Source organism: Nymphalis io, chromosome 1 (genome assembly GCF_905147045.1).
Source record: "Nymphalis io chromosome 1, ilAglIoxx1.1, whole genome shotgun sequence".
NCBI lineage: Eukaryota > Metazoa > Arthropoda > Insecta > Lepidoptera > Nymphalidae > Nymphalis > Nymphalis io.
In genome coordinates, this window is record NC_065888.1 from 12,514,401 (window position 1) to 12,535,734 (window position 21,334).

General features: G+C 31.4%; 1 protein-coding gene across 1 annotated transcript; it reads left to right on the forward strand.

Moving 5' to 3' along the window:
- On the forward strand, positions 1–14,321 carry LOC126770427 (protein limb expression 1 homolog). Its single transcript, XM_050489808.1, has 4 exons — positions 1–179; positions 12,830–13,023; positions 13,536–13,726; positions 13,900–14,321. The coding sequence occupies exons 1-4, from the start codon at positions 107–109 to the stop codon at positions 14,270–14,272; spliced, it is 831 nt and encodes a 276-aa protein (XP_050345765.1). The 5' UTR covers positions 1–106; the 3' UTR covers positions 14,273–14,321.
- The last annotated feature ends 7,013 nt before the right edge of the window (positions 14,322–21,334 follow it).

The following is a 21,334-nucleotide window of genomic DNA, read 5'->3' on the forward strand; positions in this document are numbered from 1 at the left end:
GAAAGCTTGAGTTCGGTTGTGCGACGACATAGTGTCAGTCCTCAGTGTGCGCGCAGCCGCCAGCGCAGACGCACGCGCTGGCAGACCGTGCGATGTCGTAGCTCCCATGGTGTACCCCGAGGCATCCCGCTGGGGAGCGCCCGACTCACTAGCGCCCCTCTACGATGACGTCTACCGAGGTCAGCACTGCAAGTACCGCGAATTGCATCCTTTGTTCTAAGCCTGTATTTATATCTGTCACTGTTGTAGCAACTAATGTCTCTCTTCTCTAAATGTAGAGTTGTTATATTTACATATTATTTAATATTTAACTAAACATATGTAATATGTTATAATTATATTTGTTTACATTTACTAATTTAAACTAATTGTATTACTAATAATAGCTAGTAACTCAAAGCCGCATGTTTATTTTTTTAATATCAAAATAATCGCAAGATGTAGTTTCTATTAATTATGTGGAATATTTCTTTTTTTTAATTAAACTAAAAGTTTTTAAATAGTCACGGATACAACCATTCAAATATAGTGAAGTGTAACAACAAATGAATAAGTGATAAAATCGGATTCCAATAGGAAAACCACTGTAAAATCCGTTCTTCTTTTGCTGAAGGATTGAAATTTTGGTACAATTATAACATTAACACGCGAATTTGAAACAACAGTTGAGCGATTGGCACAAGTTGACCGATTACACAGGTTAAGTGGCGTTAACTGAGGTCAGTTACTCGGTGGGTGACCGTTAACGTCTGATCGCGATTGATCCAAATCTCGCGTCATCGGTTCCGGTTATTATAGAAAGCTCGAATGTGAACTAGATTTTAATAGCTTTTATCATTAAATACAATATATTTTTATAGATATGATTGTTATTAACTTTTCACATTTATCTGACTCATCGAATTATAATATTTGTGAATAGAAAGTTTTCAAGTATAGTTTAGGTTTATAACCGCTTTATTTTAAGTTCCCACGGCTCTATTCATATGCAAAAAAATTATCCATTCAGCTAATGCTGTTTTAAATTACATGTATCTAATCTAATCTGACTGTCGTTTGATATACGTAAATGTTGTTCATTATACGTAAGATTGATTTAAATAATTTCTCCAGAAAAATCTAAATAATTAACAAATAAATCTTCAGTTCATTTTAGAATTTAATAAAAATGTTAATAACTTTTATACGATTTTTACATATATAAATATATTTTTTTTTATAAAATTTAAGCGTTGTTACAAGACGTCATAATATTTGTTGTTTTATGTATGAGCCCGAAATGTGTTTAAGTAACTCAAGTTTATAAACTAGATGCTTGAAATAAAGTCATAGTAATTAAAACAGTATATAAAATATATCTACGCGGACATGCTTCAGTTTGAGTGTAGTTGTAAGAAAACTAAAAGCGATACTTCATTGAATATCGAAACAAAAAAGTAAGTTTTGAATTCGTATAATATTTTGTTATAAAGAAAACAAGTTTTTTTTTTAAATCGAATCATCGTACATAAATTATAAAACACTATTTATCTATACAACAATTTATGCAAAATGCTTCGGTGCGTTCAATCGATATTTTAATAAGCTCTCAAAACGTTTGAAAGACCGACATTTATGAAATATTGGTCCCTGATGAAAATTTAATAACGTGGCTTAACGCGTCGCAAAACGTTGTTATGAAATGTAACTATTCAATTAGATTAGATCTTTGAACATAAGTTCTGGTAAATACCTTAAAAAAAACATTTTTAATCATTAATTTTGCGCATTTTTAAGATAGATTTTAGACATATGTAATGAGACATGATTTTTTTTTAAATATTTGTATCATATCTTAGTAGTTACAAGTGCGAAACTTTCGCTTTTGATTGGTTATTTCTTACTTAGTTATGCTTAAATGTTTGATTCTTATTAAAGTTGTCCTAAATTTCGAGCAATTCGACAATTAGTCAAGCGAAATGTAGTGGCTATTATTAAAAATGAAGAAAGAAGTAGAAAAATATTTAAGTGATATTAGGTAATCAAGTACTTAGTTTGTGTACGTAATCAATTACACAAAATTAATTTGGTAAATATGTCTGTTTGTGTGATCCTATTTTCTGTTATTTTTTTTATAAATTTTACTATACGTTCACACTCTGCTGAGATAGTTTTAGACGTAGTAGCAATGACTATTAAGAGTAAACTTTACTGAGCTTAAACTTCACGGAGCCGAAAGGCACAACGACCAACAGAAAGTCATAAAAAATAACTAACATAAGTATTATTAGTCATAACAAATTATAAAAATAATAAAACATCCATGAACGTAAACATGTGTATCTTCTTTCGCCAAGTCAGTCGAAGCGTCGTCTTCATGCATTTGTGTGTGTGTTTAACAAATCCACAGTTAAACTTCAAGCCCATTAAAACAAATCCTTTAGACAGCTCGCTAACACAGACTTTCTTCGAAACAGAATACCACCAACTACGTCGTCTTTCAGTTAGTTCCTGCTTGCGTCGAGTTAATTTCGCAAAGATGCGAATGTGCAGTACATACAGTACAGTTAACGAAGTTTTTATAACATAGTCAAAATAATCATGACAATTAGTTAATTTTATTATTTGTTTTCTTATTTTTATGTATAATTTTTATTTTTACTATCAAAAAAGCAAATTCAATATTAACATACCTAAATACACAAATAAATCATTTTGCGATAGTTATTATGTTATATAATATTGATAGTCTCGAAGCTTATTAGATTAGATTAATTATTAATAATGTTCTCTAATTTAACGTGATCGAACAAAAGATTCGATTTAAATTTTAATATTTATGTTGTAAATTTTAATTTAGTGGTTAGCTTGTACGGCTTCAGGTTCGAATAGCGGGTCGCGGGGCAATAACAATAATTGAGTTTTTCGGAGTTAGGATAGAATGTGCTCTAAAATCAAGTAAATCCGGTACTTTCCTCTGATTTCTCTCCGGTCGTGTTTGATCGCCATCCCGTTGGACTATGAAAGTAAAGGAATAAAGACTATACACCTATTGTTTGCGCACACCTTTTTAGCTGACATCATCATCATCGTAATCATAGAAAATCTTCCCTCTTATTAAGCTTTGAACGATTTGATTTCGTCGTTAATACAAAACTGTTCGAAGCAAATTAACGGTTTCACAGTAATTAAGTTGGATTAAAGAAGCTTTTTACAAGTTAAGGCCAGTAAAGCTTAAAAGGTTTACCCATTTAAGCTTTAGTATTGTATTTTAAAGTTTGTGTTATCTTTTGATTAGGTTAAAGATGTTAAACGGTGTATGATTAAATATTATTATGATATCAACATTACATTCTCAGTAACAAACTTACATTACACAAACTGTTACTGAAAATTTATTGAGAGAAAAATTTAATGAATGTTTTAACTGGCATTTGAATCTAGGAAGTCGGACAAATGCTTTTTGCAGTCAGTGTACTGTTAATCAATTAATGGCTCATATAACATATTTTTTATTTCGGAAAATTACCAAAATTATTTAATAATAAATAATTGTATTGACATCGCAAAGAAAGTCGAATGCACAACCCTTTAGCTATAATTAAAACAATGGTTCATTTCGCTATTAGAGGATTAAAGTACTAATAATTAATTAAATTTCCCAATAGCCTTTCTATATGTTGGCAACGTTAATTTGTAAATATCACGATTACGAGGAATTAGGATTTACATATATATTTATAAATTATATAAACGATTGGTGACCAGCAGGCTTTTTGCTATATTTATATGACAGATGTATATATATATCTGTCAACAACACGGCAATACACGTATATAAGGACCGCATGTATTTTCAATCGAGTGTTATTTTGTTATCAGTTCGTTTGAAGGATACCATTATTTATATGGGTATTAACATTAAAACCGGAAAATATATAAACATAATATGATTATTCGGCTAATGGAAGTTCATAAGGACATTATACAACATTATTTCTATTTAAAATTATTTACAATATCTAGATATAAAACACGCACTTACAATACTTTTATAGATATATATGTCCTTTTTACCTTCCCCAAAATACATGAAGATATCGAGTACAAAAAAAAAATAGCCGAATTGATTCCAAAACAAAAAGACAGAGTTTTTCCAAGCTCTATTATCCCATTACACAGACTTAAGAATACATGGCGAATATTTTGCATGGGCGTCGTCGTACTTTTTTTTTAATAATATAATATTATTGTATGTCTAAAAATCTTCATTTCACTTATTTAAATAATTTTAAATCATTTCATTTTACTAGTAAATATATAAAATAAGTCCACTATTTCTTAATATTAAAAAATAGAATGTGTCGCAAATTCCGTTTTTGACTAGCCATTACACACAATTAAAAAAAATATGTTATATACTTTTCTTGCCTTTCAAACGATTCGAGTTTAATAAAATATATCATGGTATATTTTAATAATCAAATTGCGTAGTTACTACTTACGATTCAAATTCCTTTCAATATAACGTTTCATGCTAAACCTTGACTAATTATAAAACGCGATCAGAAACCTAGTCTATAGAAACACACTCAAAAGTCGCTGAATACAACATCATAATGTCAAAAATCTACATTTGCTGATATGCTATTTTGATACTTATGATCATTATTTATCATGATTATTATAATCAATGTCGCATATTAGATTCTGTTATTTAGATTAAACGTTTTACAGACGAGTTTTGGATTTGTTCTCACTAAAATAGCCTTGTAGTCATTAAGTGTTCGTAGCCAGTTTATTCCTTACAGACGTATAATTAAATTACGTTTAAGCGACGTGTCTAATGTTTTAGTATTTGTAAACAGTCAACTCAATACGTTCTTGTGTTTCTTAAGGCTATTTTTAGACGCATCTGACTCACACACACACACACACACACACACACCTGTATCTGTAATATGTAATAGACAACTGTATGCGGTTTTCTTTATATTATGATGTTATATGTATGACGTTCGTCTGGCGTAGTACATCTGAGTGGGAGTCGAGTCTGCCTACTTCCACTCCCAGTCAGATATATGTATATATTTTTTCTTTATAATATAATTCATATTAAAAAGCTTATTATTACTTATCGTTTTCTTAAACAATCAATATAAAATATACGATCTTTAGCTTTGTCTTTTTCCTTAATTAATTAAAGCTAAAAAAATATACACGATTGTTAATATATTATGGTTAACGTTAAAATTGATTAAATAATTGTTTATTAATAAAACACTTTACACTTTACTTTGTAAATTTTAAATGACTTCTAAGAACATTTGTGGTTCCATTAAATGCAGGTGACTTTGCGATCGAGTCGCTGACGTAATCTACTCGTTTCGTTCGTTGACTCACTCATTCTACAAAAACTTAACGATTTTTTTGTTAATTTTTTTTCATATGATCAAAAAGGAGGTTAAATAATTAAATTCTGATTGCTGTCAATAAATGATAACTAGTTCCAGGAACAAAAAAAAAAATATGTACATAATATCTTATCGGTTATTCACATCGAGTTAGAACTACTTATATAATTATAACTTGTTCAAAGAAATAAGAGATTGTGAGTTTTTATATAAAATTCGGTTGCCATTTTGTCTGTGATTTTTTTAAACGTGTAATGTAAAAGTAGTATTCATACATATATGTCAGAGGTTTTTTTTGTAAAATAATACAAACAGTAGGTCGTCGCTAATCCTGCGATTGTCCTTTTAAATCCAGAACGGGATAATAGAAAAAAATACATAATTATTTTTACTATAAAAAATAGTTTTCAACTTTATTTCAGTTGATAAGTGGAAAGCTTAGAATTCATGTAATAATTTAATATGTAAACGTATATATATATATATATTATATATTTAGCATTGTATTTTATAACTAATTCCCGTTTAATCCTAACATATGGCGATCCAGATCGGGTTGTTTTCTAGTCCGGTTTTGCGAAACTCACCCTAACAATAAATTCATAAAACATGATATATTATATGGTGTCGTAAAGCTAATACGATTCGAATGTTACTTGTGCATGTCAAGTTTTATACTGTAATAATGTTTTTACTATTATAAAGCCTCATAATTCAATGATTTTCTGAAATACGGATCGGTATATCGACTTGCATAAACATGTCGGGACCCGCAACTGGCGCTGTGTGGGCGAGGCTGCGATAATGTGTTCTTGTTCGGTTTTATTTGCAAGCCATTTATCTACTTGAGTGTAGGATGGAAGTGTTTTATTATATCAATAGAAATTGAATATACTTCATTCTAAATCTTCACTTCATTGCGAAAGGTTTTGTAAACAATATTTGCGTGTCTTTTTATTTCATTTTGTGAAATCGCAAATTTATTCTAAGAAATATTTTGATTTCACAGCCATTAAATTTAAGCCTATATGTTACGTCTAATATTATATACGAAAGAAGAATCTATTTTTTTTTACAAAATATATATTCAAATATAAGTAATTAATATAGACTATAGCATATTTACTATTTTTTCTTGATGGCTTGATACTTGTGTGAAATTTTCTTTTACTCCTTTCAATCAGTAAGTGCTATGATTTTTTTAATTGTGTCAAGTTAACGCTGATTATACAGTCTTCATGATTATAATATTCATTAAATTTTAGACAAGCCGGTTGGTAGATAGCCTTTCACGCCGAAGGTTGTGGGTTCGATTCCCACCCAGGACAGACATTTTTGTGCATGAACATGAACATTTCTTTAAATGGCCTAGGTATTATTTATAGTTATAACTAGATAAATATATATATATATATATATATATATATATATATATATATATATATATATTACACGTACAATTTTCAAACCGATATATTTTCGTTTGAATATTTTTAAACTTTCAAGAATAGTTTATAACAAAACAGAATTCTTCCCCAAATTGTTTTTGCGTGTGTCCTATTTAGACATATAAATGTTTCTTTATATGTTTTATATATTACATGACAGGACATATTATATAATAATATTAAGCTATGGATATGCTACTAAGTTCCGTTGCTTCGACTGCGAGTTAGATGCTAGGTACACTATCTCTTTTTATGTACCCCCGACAACTTGTATGCTAAAATTTCATGATGAACATTTGAGTTTTTAGGACTTGAAAGCGATCTCAGGTATTTTATATTCAATGCTACAGTGACAAATAATGCTAATATTTTGACAATAAGCTAAGTAGTAAATAATAATAATATACAAAATCACAATGTACTTTATTGAAGTACAAGCCCTTTTAAATAGCCGTGTTACAAGATTAAATTAAATGTAAAACTACCAATATTTTGCCGATATCAGTAGAACAATGAAAATGCTGTAGCCTCGCCAACTTCATTGAGCAGTACGTTATCGACGATTCGATACGCATCGTCAAACGTGCGGAAAATATAAATTTGCGGGCTCATTACGCAATGTAGATCTAATTACACTATACGACAACGACACGACCAAGACAACAATACGATAACTAAGATTATTTCGTTTATTTACGTATTATGAATCTTAAAAATATATAGTAGAAAATATGTCATACATTCATAAAGGAAGAAAGTTTATACTTACTTTATATGTACAATTATTCAATGAAACATTGTATAAAAAAGTAAATACATATTTAAAAAAAATTGGATTATAACGTTTATATGCGATAATAATAACAATAACCAATCAATTTTAGAAAAGGTAAATAAACTATGCATATAAAATGCATATTGTACTCGTGCTATTACACGTAATGTAGGACGTGGGTAAACCTTAAGCATTAATCGATACAATTACAGCATGTTATTTAATTTGAAAAAAGTGTAAAGCACAAATGAGCTTAATATAAAATTTTAATTGTACGAGAATAAAAACTTTAACACATTACAATATATAATATTAAATGGTTTTTAAATCTGCATCGATGTCATATTGTCAATACATTACACGACTTATTAATAGTATCTGCATTACTGTAACTACCATAAGTTGTCAACGAAATTTGTATAATGGTGTGTTGTTGTAGGACTTGTGAACAGTTTCGGGACGGCACGGTAGTATGTGCAAGCGATCCCGTGACGTCCCCCGACAAGACGGAGTGCGTACCGCTGGTTTTTTAGTGGGTATTCCGGCGCCTTCAGCGCCGGCGAGTCCCACATACCCTCACGTCACCCCACCTCACGTAGGGGAAACACATAAATGTGTTTTTCCAGCGAGAAAAAAAAGGACTTGTAAACAGCTCATGGTAGCATGCGAAAGCGATCCCGTGACGCCCCTCGTTAAGACGGAAAGGGTACCGCTGGTTTTTTAGTGGGTATTCCGATGTACGGGGTGCACTCGGCGCCTTGGACACCGGCGAGCCCCACATACCCCCACACTGTTTCCGTGAAGGAAGCGTATTTCCAGCGTTAAAAAAAAGGACTTGTAAATAGTTGCCAAATATTTTAGTGGAAACGACCCGTAAGAAAAAATCCTGTTCTATCGTTACCTATTTCTAAATAAAATTTGAATGCCAAAAAAATATATGAAATACGTTAGTATTAAGAATAACAATTAAGAAAAACTGCTTTTTATATGTAATAAAAATGTTAAAAGAATTACAAAGCAAAAGTAAAATAAGCTGGTAGCATTTTATGAGGAAAATTTTACAAACAATCATGAAAAATGTTAACGATAAAGCCGTATTATCTTAATGTACTAAGACGTATAAACGTATATACTTTTTTTATTTTATATTCCATAAAAATATTAAGCAGTTAGTCCTAATTTTGTATGCTACCACAATAAACATGTAACTTTTATTACTTTTATGTATTCTGATCTATTAGGTATTGTAACACTATTGGAGACTAGAGCTGATCTGATTACTGAAACAGTATTTGTGACCAAAATTATTATTATGTACGAGCTTATTTGAATAGGACATATATATATATATATATATATATATATATATATATACTTTAATTATATATTAGATAGCAGCGGTAGTCTAAAGTAAAAAAATGGTTGCGTGGTAACTCGCAAATATAATATAACTACATATGAACATAAAAAAGAAGCAGTTCTTTTGAAATCACAGACAGAAAGTAAAATTTTATTTATTTGTAAATATAAGACTAAAATAATGGACAACAAAGATACGTACGTGAACTTTAAGCTGTTATAACTTTTTATAGAAACAACCAATTTTTAAGAAATAAATACTTGCTTTCCTTTTAAGAAGAAAGTTTGCAACTCATGCTCAGCTTCATCGTGAATGGCAGTTTTTCACCTGTCACATGCAAGTTTCCTCACGATATTTTCATTTACTCGGCACGAAATGTATTGTGAAGTGGAGAACACTTTCGAATTCTATTACACTATTCTGAACTTTGTCCAGCCTTGGTTGATTTCCACGTGTTCTACTCACTGGTCTATTAAGAACCTATTTTTATTAAATATGGATCTACGTGTAACGTGACATTACCGAATGAATCCCAGTCTCGTGCAGCGAATATAAATACATGTAAACATTGCATACATTTAATTATGATCATCGATATGTTTATCGACAGTTTCAAGCATGTGGCTTAAATTGCTAAATAATCATCCCAGCTTTTACAATAATAGTTGGTTGATCGGGAAAATAGTACAACTGTTATTTATGTATGTAATCTGTCATACATAGTTATTTCATTGTTAATATTTTATAATACTTAATGTTAGATGTCGGTGCAATAATAATCTAATGTATAACTCGAATTTCACATTGTTATGCGCCCAAAATTAAATCTCATAATTATGGAAATGTTATTTATTTTTTGCTTTACATTTTGATATTTATATGCGAAATAAGATTCAAAATCTTTATTTTAATATGATATAAAATACTTTATTTACAATTTGGCCTACATACGTCCATTGACATGTGTGTATGATATAAAGTTTTTTTCAAACACAAAGAGGTGTGAGCGCAACATATCTAGATATACTACGTTATTTTATGCACATCACTGGTCGCAGGCGATAGTCAAAAAGACTGACATTTGAAAAAAATGAAACGGCTTTTGACGTATGAACACATTTCGCACGCTAGATTTCAACCATTTGTATTGTTTTCGTAAAATATAGATAGCAATAGTATTCTATATGCATAACATGTCTAAACCAGTAGCGCAAATTTGAAAAAAAACTCACTTTATATCGCACATGTATAATGTTAAAAATTTACTTACGCTGTTTAGATGCGTGTATCTTTTAACATTATAATTAATATAGTTAATATTACATATCATTTTCTAATAGTATATTTCCTACATTTGTCAAGACTGCCTTATCTGTGTTTTAAATGATTCGAGATAATAGAAGATGATAAGAGCCGAGACCGCCCAGTATTTTAAGCGCGTGAATTTTGAACCGATGATTGCAGGTTCAAACCCAGGCAAGGGCCACTTAATTTTCACGTACTTAATTAGTGCCTGTAATTTATCTCGTGCCCGGTGGTAAATGAAAACATTGTGAGGGAACCAGCATGTGTCTAATTTTAATGGAATTCTGCCAAATGTCAATCCATTAAAGAAGCTTTGTGGAGTACGCTTCAAACCTTGTCCTCAAACGGAGAGGCCTTAGTCCAGCGCAGCGCAGGGACAATTATAGACTTGTTACTTTACTAACCTTTATATAAATTATTTAAATTATATTTATTCTAATTAGTAAAACAGAATAACTAATGAGTTTGTTGTTGGCGTTTCTCGGTGAAATATACATTCCGTATCGATTGTAAAATAACAATTTAATAATTGTGTTTCTAAGAGCATAGAGAATTTTGATATTTCATTAAACTTACGTAGTATTAAACAACAAATACTAAATCGAATATTATTCTCAGTATGATAAACAAAGATGTACGTTGTAAAGTACAGGCCACAATTATTCTACAATAAGATTTCGCTAGATGTGTAGTGAACAGAACTTTCTACTTTGCGAAACTTGAGAGGATTGTCGGTCTCATGCGAATTATGTCTCGTTATAATATATTGAACATAGAATAAATTACATTTTATAATTTATGTAAGATGTTAGGTCCCAATGAATATAATATATTTAATTTTATAACTTAACTTGCGGTGATTTTACGTAAAATAATTTTTAATTACATTATCATAAGAATAATGACTGTCCCCATATGTAGCCCCTAGGTTAGGTTAGGTAGGTTAAGGCCTACTCTGCTCTTAAGGAGAAAGAGCTTTTTAAGGAGAAAAATCTTGGAAAGATTTACTGACCTTGCCATAAGCTCCTTATCACAGTTGGACCGCGGTTTAACTCGCTGCTCTGGTGAGGGTTGATGTAAATTTATTTGTAATAAAATTAAGTACATAAAACTGACGAAAAAATGGCGCTTCCTCAGATTTGAGTTCACGTTTTTCAGTTACCGTCTACATTTTTTTTCTATTACGCTTCAATTGACTATTAAGTGTTAGGATGATAATAAATGGCAACTTTCATAGAAATTTTTAATTTATGCCATCGTTAGTATGGCTATTGTGTTAAATATACCATTTGCGCATGCCTCTGTAAAAATATACCTATATTACTTAAAAGTAATTATTTCATTGCTCAGACTAAATTGTTATTATCAAGGCACTATCTACACATGGAAGCTTTGCATTTCCTTCGTTTTAAAATTTAAAGTTAATGTTCACTAAGAAAGTATTGAGTAAAAAATGTATATTTCAATTATCTCAGCTGCTAATATTTAGTGTTACGAATGCGGCGTCTTATAAAATGAATCAAGACAAATAAATATTGTTATATTTGTTGGGATTAAACATCTCTGAATATTTAACTTCTAGAATTCGTGACGGGGAATGTTACTTATTAATCATTGAAATATAATGGCAATTTCATTTTCAAATCGAAGTAATTAGTATTAGCCTATGTACTATGAGTGCACAATATTAGAAAAAACCTGGTAGGGAACCTGGGAAGGGTTTTTTTACTCATAGTACTTGAATGTACACTATACCGTTAAGACGTAGTTGAGTCAATTAAGAGTCATTAAACCTTTGCTTTTATGACATTAATGAAATAAACAGAACAGTTGTTTCGTTTAAATAAGAACGGACTTAAAATATCGATGACGTAATAATAAAGTTGATTGTGATGTTGCCTGCTAATAAGCATGCACATTAAAATACATATATAGATTAGAGATATGATATACAAAAGACAGACAGAAGAAAAAATAAATAAAAATAAAATATCTTAAAGTTATAGTACATTTATAATAACTATTTATGTAGATTTTTCTTTAAATACAATTCGATGATTGGTTAAAATAAAAAAGTTATTTTTTATGGAGAATGGTAATGGAAACGAAATTATTCACTGAAAATAGCTTATTGGCGATAGTTATTTATGCAAAATTATATATTTAAGTTTATATAAAGCGTACTGACTCTATGTTAATATAAACCACGAGAACACAACTAAAATGGCGTGGTTTACATTCCAATCAATTTCATAATTAGTGGTTTATAATTAACAATTTAGTTCACTAACATAATATTTGATTTGGAATTTTGCATATCATTATTAAATTAAACCAAATGATCAATACATCTATTCGTTTCATCTTTGTTTAATAAATAAAAAAGTGGTTAAACGCGTTTAGCTATTATTTACAAACCGGACCTATACAGTAATAGCCTTTTGTTTGATTCCCAATAAATTATAAAAATAAACATTGTAGCTTAGAATGCTTTGAATTTGAAAGCTTTTAATTTTATTATTTGTTTAAATGTATATATCTTGTACAGCGGACGGAGTTCTCTCGACGGTGAACGTAGTAGAGGCGCTGCAAGAGTTCTGGCAGGTGAAGGCGTCGAGAAATGGCGGTGCGGGCAGCGGCAGCAGCGGCGCGCTTGTTATTTATGAGTCCGTGCCCGCCGCGCACCCACCATACGTCTGCTATGTCACGCTACCAGGCGGCGCTTGCTTCGGTAGCTTTCAGGTACAAAGTCATTGTACATTATTAACATAATATTAACAATGGTCCTTATGTATGAGTCGACTTTCTTGACTGTACATAGGAAAATATATGTCGGTATAGTGGTACCTAATTAGTCTAGTGACTAGCTTGTAAGGTTTCGAAGTTGTGCTTTAAAATGACAGATCGGGGCAATAAAAAGTTATTGGATTTTCTGTCTATAAATTTTCAGTAGCAGTCCGAAGTTTGACAGTTAGCAGCTTATAGTCTTGGCTTCGACGGTCCTCCGCCTGAACTGTCTTCGTTTGGGTCTAATCTGACTTATAAGAGTACAATTATGTTTGCTCTGCGCAATGCTTGCACTTGCGTATTTTAATGTTTCTTGCGCATTTGGCTTCACTCCGTTCAGAATAGCCGTAGTCAAATTCAGTTAGGAAGTCGTCATCACCACATCATGTAGTTATTAAATGATAATATAGTATTTTAAGTCTTTACTTTGAATTATTTATAATATTATTTTAATTATATTCTCACAGAATTGTCCCACAAAGGCTGAGGCGCGGCGGAGTGCTGCAAAAATTGCACTAATGAACAGCGTGTTTAATGAACATGAGTCGCGTCGTATATCGGAACACTTTATTGAAAAAGCGGTGGCAGAGGCGCGGGCGTCGTTTGCTGGGGATGCTGCGTCCCACCAGGACCCCAGTGCTGGAATAGCTGCTTTTAGGTAAAATTATAAAATATTGAAAAAAGCGTTAATAATAAATAATAAAAATAGTAAATAAATATATAAATATTGTAAAAATAGTTAGCTGAATAAATACTATTTATATAATGGATTCGAATGATTGCATCGAGAAAAAATAAACATAATTATGAAAGTAATACTATTGTCCATAGATTTATGCTGGAAGCAAACAAGGGTCGCACGATGCTGGAATTTCAGGAATTGATGACAGTGTTCCAGCTTTTGCATTGGAACGGATCGCTGAGAGCGATGCGTGAGCGACAGTGTTCGAGGCAGGAGGTTGTCGCGCATTATTCAGCGCGGGCGCTGGACGACGCCATGCGCGAGCAGATGGCGCGCGAATGGGCTTCGAGGGAAAGGGAAGCGGCCGCAACGGGCGGCGGCGTGTTACGAAGTGAGCTCGCGCGCGCGGAACGCGAACTCCGCGCAGCCAGGCTCGCGGCTCGCGAACTCCGCTTCCCTAAAGAGAAACGCGATATCCTTCTATTGGCTGCACGTCTCGCTCCGCCGCAACAGCAACAGTGATCTCACCGCGCGACTCTATTTGTTATTTAAGTATAGTTATATAGTGTAAGAACAATTGTCTTTTATTTATCGTGCATTCATACCTGACCTTTAAAAAATATCTAAACCACTATCAAAATAAACACACATTAAATGATTAAATTAAATTATTACAGCTGATTAAAATGAAAATAGATGTACCTATAATTCTAAATACATATAATCATATAGTATAAAAAAATCAACGGTTAAATCTTGGAACAATGGAAACATCTTAAGAGCTGGTTTTATTATGGAAAGTTTTTCAGGGCTATTTTCTTTAAATAATTAAGAAAAACTACTGTTTTAAAAGCAAGTGAACAGCAAATTAAGTTAAATTGGTAAAGTTTTAAACACAAAGGCTAGGTTCGACATGCGCAATGCGGCTATCACTCCACGAGCGTTATCGCGGTGGATCTATTTATTCACTATTCCTAAACACCATCTGCGGAACAATAAATCCTTCGCACGTGAATTTATCTCGAAGCTTTCGTGCAACGACTGCCTTTTGCCTGTATCCTTATCTTTTCGAATAGCATAAGATTAAAATAGTTATTTATTTTAAAAGCACGTGCAAACGTACAATAAACTCAATGTTTATTGCAAAGAACAAGAGGAGAATTTTGAAAATAAAGGTACAGATTTTCAGTCATTTTTATGCTAATTCTAAGCTGTTTTTCTGTGGGTTAGTTTATATACAGGTCCAGAATTGTATTCGACACGCTTGTTTTTTACCGCAGAGTGCGAGATTAATTATAAGCAAATTAAAAGCAGAAAAAGCTCAGCGCACCTTTTCAGATTTTGAAGCATCAATTCAAATATTGATCTAAACTAAAATTATTATACATTTATAAAGGTATACTAATTAACAATTATTATACTAATATAAGATATCAAGGCACGTCAATTCGGTCAATTAGATTTCCGCAACACTAACTAGGGTCGAGTTTCCTTAATTGGAAATGAAAATTGATTCTGTCGACGCTTTGACACAAATGACATGGAATATTGGGAACTATTGCGTACTTATTTGCGGCTGTATTTGGATATTTTGATACTTGCAATTAATTAATGTTTTAAGACATGATCAAAAGTAGCAACAACCAAATCGATCGAGTTGGCATTTTAAACTTACATATAACACACCTATATCACGGACAAGCTAAATTTCAAGAGTTGGGCTTCCACTCCGGACGTATAATATTGGCCTTATAAATGTTAGTTCGGTCTGTGACTTATGTTTGTGGGTTTTCCAACTGTTGCCTTAGAAACAAAGGTCAATCCTGAAAAATCGTATTTTTTTAGAACACACGAAACTAAAAACTTATATAGTGCCAGCAGTTGCGTAGCTAGGTGGCCAAGGGCTCCGGGGCATAAGGAAAGAATCGGGCCCTCATCCCCTCTTTCCGCGTAGCTTGAACTTATATTACATTTACAGTAATAAGTACAATTGTATATCTCAAAAGTTTATGGGTGAAATTGTCGAATTGATCTCACGACTGTCAAGCACGTGAGCTTATCGCTGATCCAATTTGCTACGGGCGTACTCATCCAAACTACCAAATAAATGAAATAACGATAACATTTTTTTTCTTTTTTTTTTTATGCTCCTGTCTTTTCAAAGCTGAGGTTAGAGGGCCCCCTGAGCTCCGGGGCCCTAGTGCAATGCACCACCTGGCCCAACGATAACTACGCCTCTGAGTGTTACTATTGCGTAAACTAATAATTCGAAATGGACTACTACCGTATAAAGTCGGTATAGCGTAGATTATAAATATCGTACGAAATAAAATAAAAATATACCTTTTCCGCTGCAATCCCAGTGTCACTGGTTTTACTTATACTTAATTTCGAAAGCATTGAATTAATAGTTATATATAAAAGCTAAATAAATACATGTATTTAATTACTAATTGATTAAATCACTTAAAATTATAATAAAAATCAGTCAATCAAAGGGAACATCTAAAGGTTTTAATGATCCAATTAGTTATTGGAATAGATAAGCGTATCTTATACGTTTTTACAACACGTTTTATAGTTTTCTTTGTCTGTCATAAATGCATGACCCAGAGATATTCAAACGCCTAGTGGTTTCCACAAAATGGGTCACACCTTGATCGAATGTACCTTATCGTGTGTCATTAGGGAGACATGTAATGTAATAGCGGAAAGTATCTTTATGTCAGCAATTGTATTATAGGAAATCTAAGTTGATGTATATTCTTCTTTCTTCTCTCTTTAATGCCGTTTGTTGTTTCTATATATCTATCTATTACTTTAATCAGATCATTATATAAATGGAGATATAGTAAAGAATAGCATGCATAGAATTATATACAACAGTAAACTTTTTTACTAGTTTAGAATAATAAAGTAAAAAGACGGACTTATTCCAAAATAATGAGTCTCTTTCAACCCCAAGCAACGTTAGAAAGGTGGGGTCAATAACCTTTAGTATCATCAGCTTTAAATTAAAATAAATGTATATATATATGTAAACTTCGAACAAAATAAATACATACACAGTGTATTTAAATTGACTCGTTTAAAATAAACGTTTAAGACTATAGTGTTATGACTTCGATATACATCTAAATAAACGCGGAAACGTGTTTGCGACTGGGTGAGCCTGGGTGTATTATCGAGGCGAGACGACGCTTATTAGTGTCGCGCTGCCGATTTCACGCGGATGCGACACCGACACTCCGTTGACAACCTGAATCGTCGCACACCTTACTTTGCAAGTGCACCGCTCGTTTATATAGTTGCCTAACAACTTCAGGCTTTGTACGATATTTAAAAAGATTTGTACAACATTTAAAATCGTTGTTAAAACCTCTAGTAGCTTTTTTTTGTTTTTGTAATCGAAATTTAAAAAACGTTTCAATATAGAATTGTAAAATTTAAGATTCATATAATCTAATAAATATGATTTTTCAATGAATCTCAAAAAATGCTTTAAAAATAGCTTTGTTGTTGTTAATAAATAAAACAACTAAGTTTTTGAACTTTTTAATTCATTATATATATTAAAATATAAATAATGAATTTTACATTTAATTATATTGTTTACAGTATATTTCAATATAGTAAATAATACATAAATACAACAAGTTCTTGGGTCTAAACAAAGGCGGATACGTCTTTACAGAGTCATCAATTACATTGTACACTGTGAGGCGACACAAGTCTTATATAGTGGCTTTGAAGAATCCAAGCTGACGGGGACTGATGGCGCGGCCATAATATAATTTCTTTGTAAATTTTGTTAGAGATTTATTTATGACTTATGTATTTAATGGGAGGCATAATATTATTTTTATCACTACAAAAATAAAAAATCGAAGAATAATAAATACGGATGTAATGGCATTACGACTCAAAAGTGCTTTCACTAGAGATCGCCTCTCTCTGAGCACTAGCACTAAGTAAGAGCTAAGAAAGCTAAGCTCTGTTACCACAGAGCATAACTTATAAACAGGATCAAAGTTGCAAAACCAGAAAATCGTTAAGACATTAAATAGTGACTGTTCTTATTGATTTGCTGTTTTTAAAACTATTTCTACTATGTAACACTTTTCGATTAACATTTATATTTTTAACAATAGTAATATCAAAGTATCATTAATACAATATGAGGTGCGAGGTAAAGGGCCTTTACTCAGCGGTAGATCATTAAAGGGCCGTTAATATTTCTACTACTACAACTTCTGCTTCTACTACTACCAAATACTTTATTTTTTGATCACCAATCATCATCAGATACCTTTTTTTGGAAACAAACAGTATTATAATATTGAATATAATAAGAAATTTTAATAAAATTTAACTATGATAATAAAATAAATCACAGCTACCATTCATTAAAATATTGATTTAAAGGTTAGGAAGGTAGTTAATACATTTAAATTTATTAAGTTTCTTCCTACAAGTCAGTGGAATTAGTAGGTAACAATATGGCTTATGTAATGTACGATGTAATGTTTAATATAAACCGTTAATTATATTATTTTGTTTAGAATTACTCTTTTTCAGTCTCTGGCGATCTTTATTTGTTTTAGAGGTCTTTACTATCATCGGCTATTCCTCATAGTTAGATTATATTAAAAGAAAACATTTGTCTCATTAGATATGAAATTGATATTGTTTAAAAGAATATAATACTTTTACATAAAAGCATAACAAAAAGACATACATAATGATATACACGATGCTCCAGTTTCTTGGTTCTACGAGACAAAGTGTTTTTCATCTCCGGTTTCATCTCGTCTATTGTGATGCCGTTCAGAGTTTTCTTTACGTTCTTATAACGACACTCTTTTACACGAACATACGAGTATAATTGTATATTTAATTTTTTTTCTTTTCATATCATACATATATTCCTTCTAAGCCCAGTATAGGGAATATTCAAACTATAGCAAAACACTAGATAACTGTCTTAGGTTCACTACGCTTTACTAAAAAAATAATTGGGACATTCACAAAAAAATAATACCTACGCCTAAATTGTTTTTTTTTTTATAGAATAGGAAGGTGGACGAGCATATGGGCCACCTGATGGTAAGTGGTCACCAAACGCCCTTAGACATTGGCATTGTAAGAAATGTCAACCATCGCTTATAGCCAATGCGCCACCAACCTTGAGAACTAAGATTTTATGTCCCTTGTGCCTGTAATTACACTGGCTCACTCACCCTTCAAACCGGAACACAACAATAGTACTGCTGTTTTGCGGTAGAATATCTGATGAGTGGGTGGTACCTACCCAGACGAGCTTGCACAAAGCCCTACCAATTGCATTTTATAAAGTATTCGCTTTGTTCTAAGATTTTTAATTGCAATTGTAAGATTTTTTTTCCATCAATACAAATAAATAATACTTCCATAAAAGTAAGTAGATCGTTAAAAAAATATGCTAAATTTTATAATTATTATATTTTGAAATTAAGTATGGTAATTTCTATCCATGAAAAAAACGCTCTAATCTTACAAGCATCTCAGACAGTTATCGTACACCTGGTATTGTAAATATGTATTTCCGCATACCGTTAAAATATAAACGTACTGTATTTAATGTCAGATATAATATAAAATGTTATATATAAAAAAAATTTTTATTATAAAAATACTTAATTTCAATAGAATAATTATATTTTAATTCTTAACATCTTTTGATAGGCAAAAAAGGAAATAATTGTTAAATTATTTAGTATGGTAAATAAGGTACATAAAAAACTAATAAGTGCAAAAAAGTAAAATACAGACTATGGCGTGCTTATTTATATTTTATTATCAAACGTTAAGCGTTTTCCCTCACAGTTAGCTTCTTGTGTTTGAACCGCTTTAAATTGTTCATCAAAATGTCGGTCGCTCAGGCCCTTACATTGTTGCAAGTACAATACGCTACAGATATGAATGTCGATTTAAACGACAAGGACGTTTGCTTGTTCAGCCAATGTTCTTGTATTGCAATGGTACGATATTACTGAAGATATTATCTGCGATGAATGTTATCCCGCTGAGTTTCTTTCGGTTCTTTCCAGCTCCTCAGAGCTGTTTCTTTCCGAACTGGTGATAGATTTTTAACAATCAATAAAAAGTGTAATGTTTTTTTCTTGAATTAAGATTTTGATTTGATTTATGATCTTATTTTGCTTGCAGTTGTAATATTTATGGTCAGAAATATTAGTTTTTTCATCTAAGTTACTTTATATTTAGTCGAATTAAATCAAAATATACTTTATTCAAGCCTTGAACGAAGAGTAAAAGCTCATATAAGCGCTTTTGAATCGTCATTGTACAAAATTAAATTGTAAGACGCGGTAACTTCCAAAAAATAAAACGAATTCTACTAAAACACCGACCAGATGGGTACTATAGGTAATTACTTTATTCCACTAATTCAATATAAATATGCTAATTAAATACATACATTTCCATGAAACCTTAAATAAGTACAATTACAAATTAAAAATAGTTTTTACACATTATCACCACCTTATTTAATTCATTCCCAAAAAACCCAACTTTTTTTTTGTTTTTTCTTACTTCAAATATCACATACATGTAAAAAATGTAACGACTTATCTTGATGATTTAATTTATTAAGTTGAGAGGATATAGACGGGAAATAGTTTTTTTATTTCCGCCGTGTCTATTTTTTTGTGAATTCATTACGCGGTTGGTTATTGAACAAGTGTATTTTGAAATATAATCTAGGTAAATCAAATCCTATCGTATCCTAAAAAGATTATCCTTAAGAATAAAGGTAGCTCCATTTCGACAATATTTCCGTAAAAAACATTTCACAAATATTGTATTATTTATTAGCTTCTTATCAATTTTATAATATTTAAAACGAAGCGAGATTGCTTTTAGTTTATTAAATGAAAGTTATTAACAGTAAAAATGTAGGAAACAAAATAATTATCACAACAGTACAGTACAGTAACAGCCTATTATTGTCCCACTGCTGGGCTAAGGCCTCCTCTCCCTTTTAGAAGGATTATCACAACACTATGTATATAATACATATAGAAAAATAATGTTTTTATTAGATTGACGTAAAAATTGGGTACCGTATTCACATGGACCTATCACGTCGTCTTGTATCGTCGTAAATATTTTAAGAAGCCGTAAGGTATTTCATTATATTGCCCATCCAGGCTACGCACGGGTAGAATAATGGTCCACCTAAAACGTTTTGATCGTAATATATATTATAACTCGCGGTGTACGCGGCGCACACCAATAAAGTTCCAATATGGCATGATTTTTTCCGACATTTTCAACAATCATCGTAATATTTACCCAATTTACACACAATATTGATGAATTAAAAATGGCCTAGTGGTTAGAACGCGTGAATTTTAACCGACGATCCCCACGATCGTCAAACCCGGGCAAGCACCAATGAATTTCCATATGCTTAATTTGTGATTATAATTCATCTCGTGCTTGACGGTGAAGGAAAACATCGTGAGGAAACCTGCTTGTGTCTAACTTCATTGAAATTATGCCACATGTGTATTCTACCAA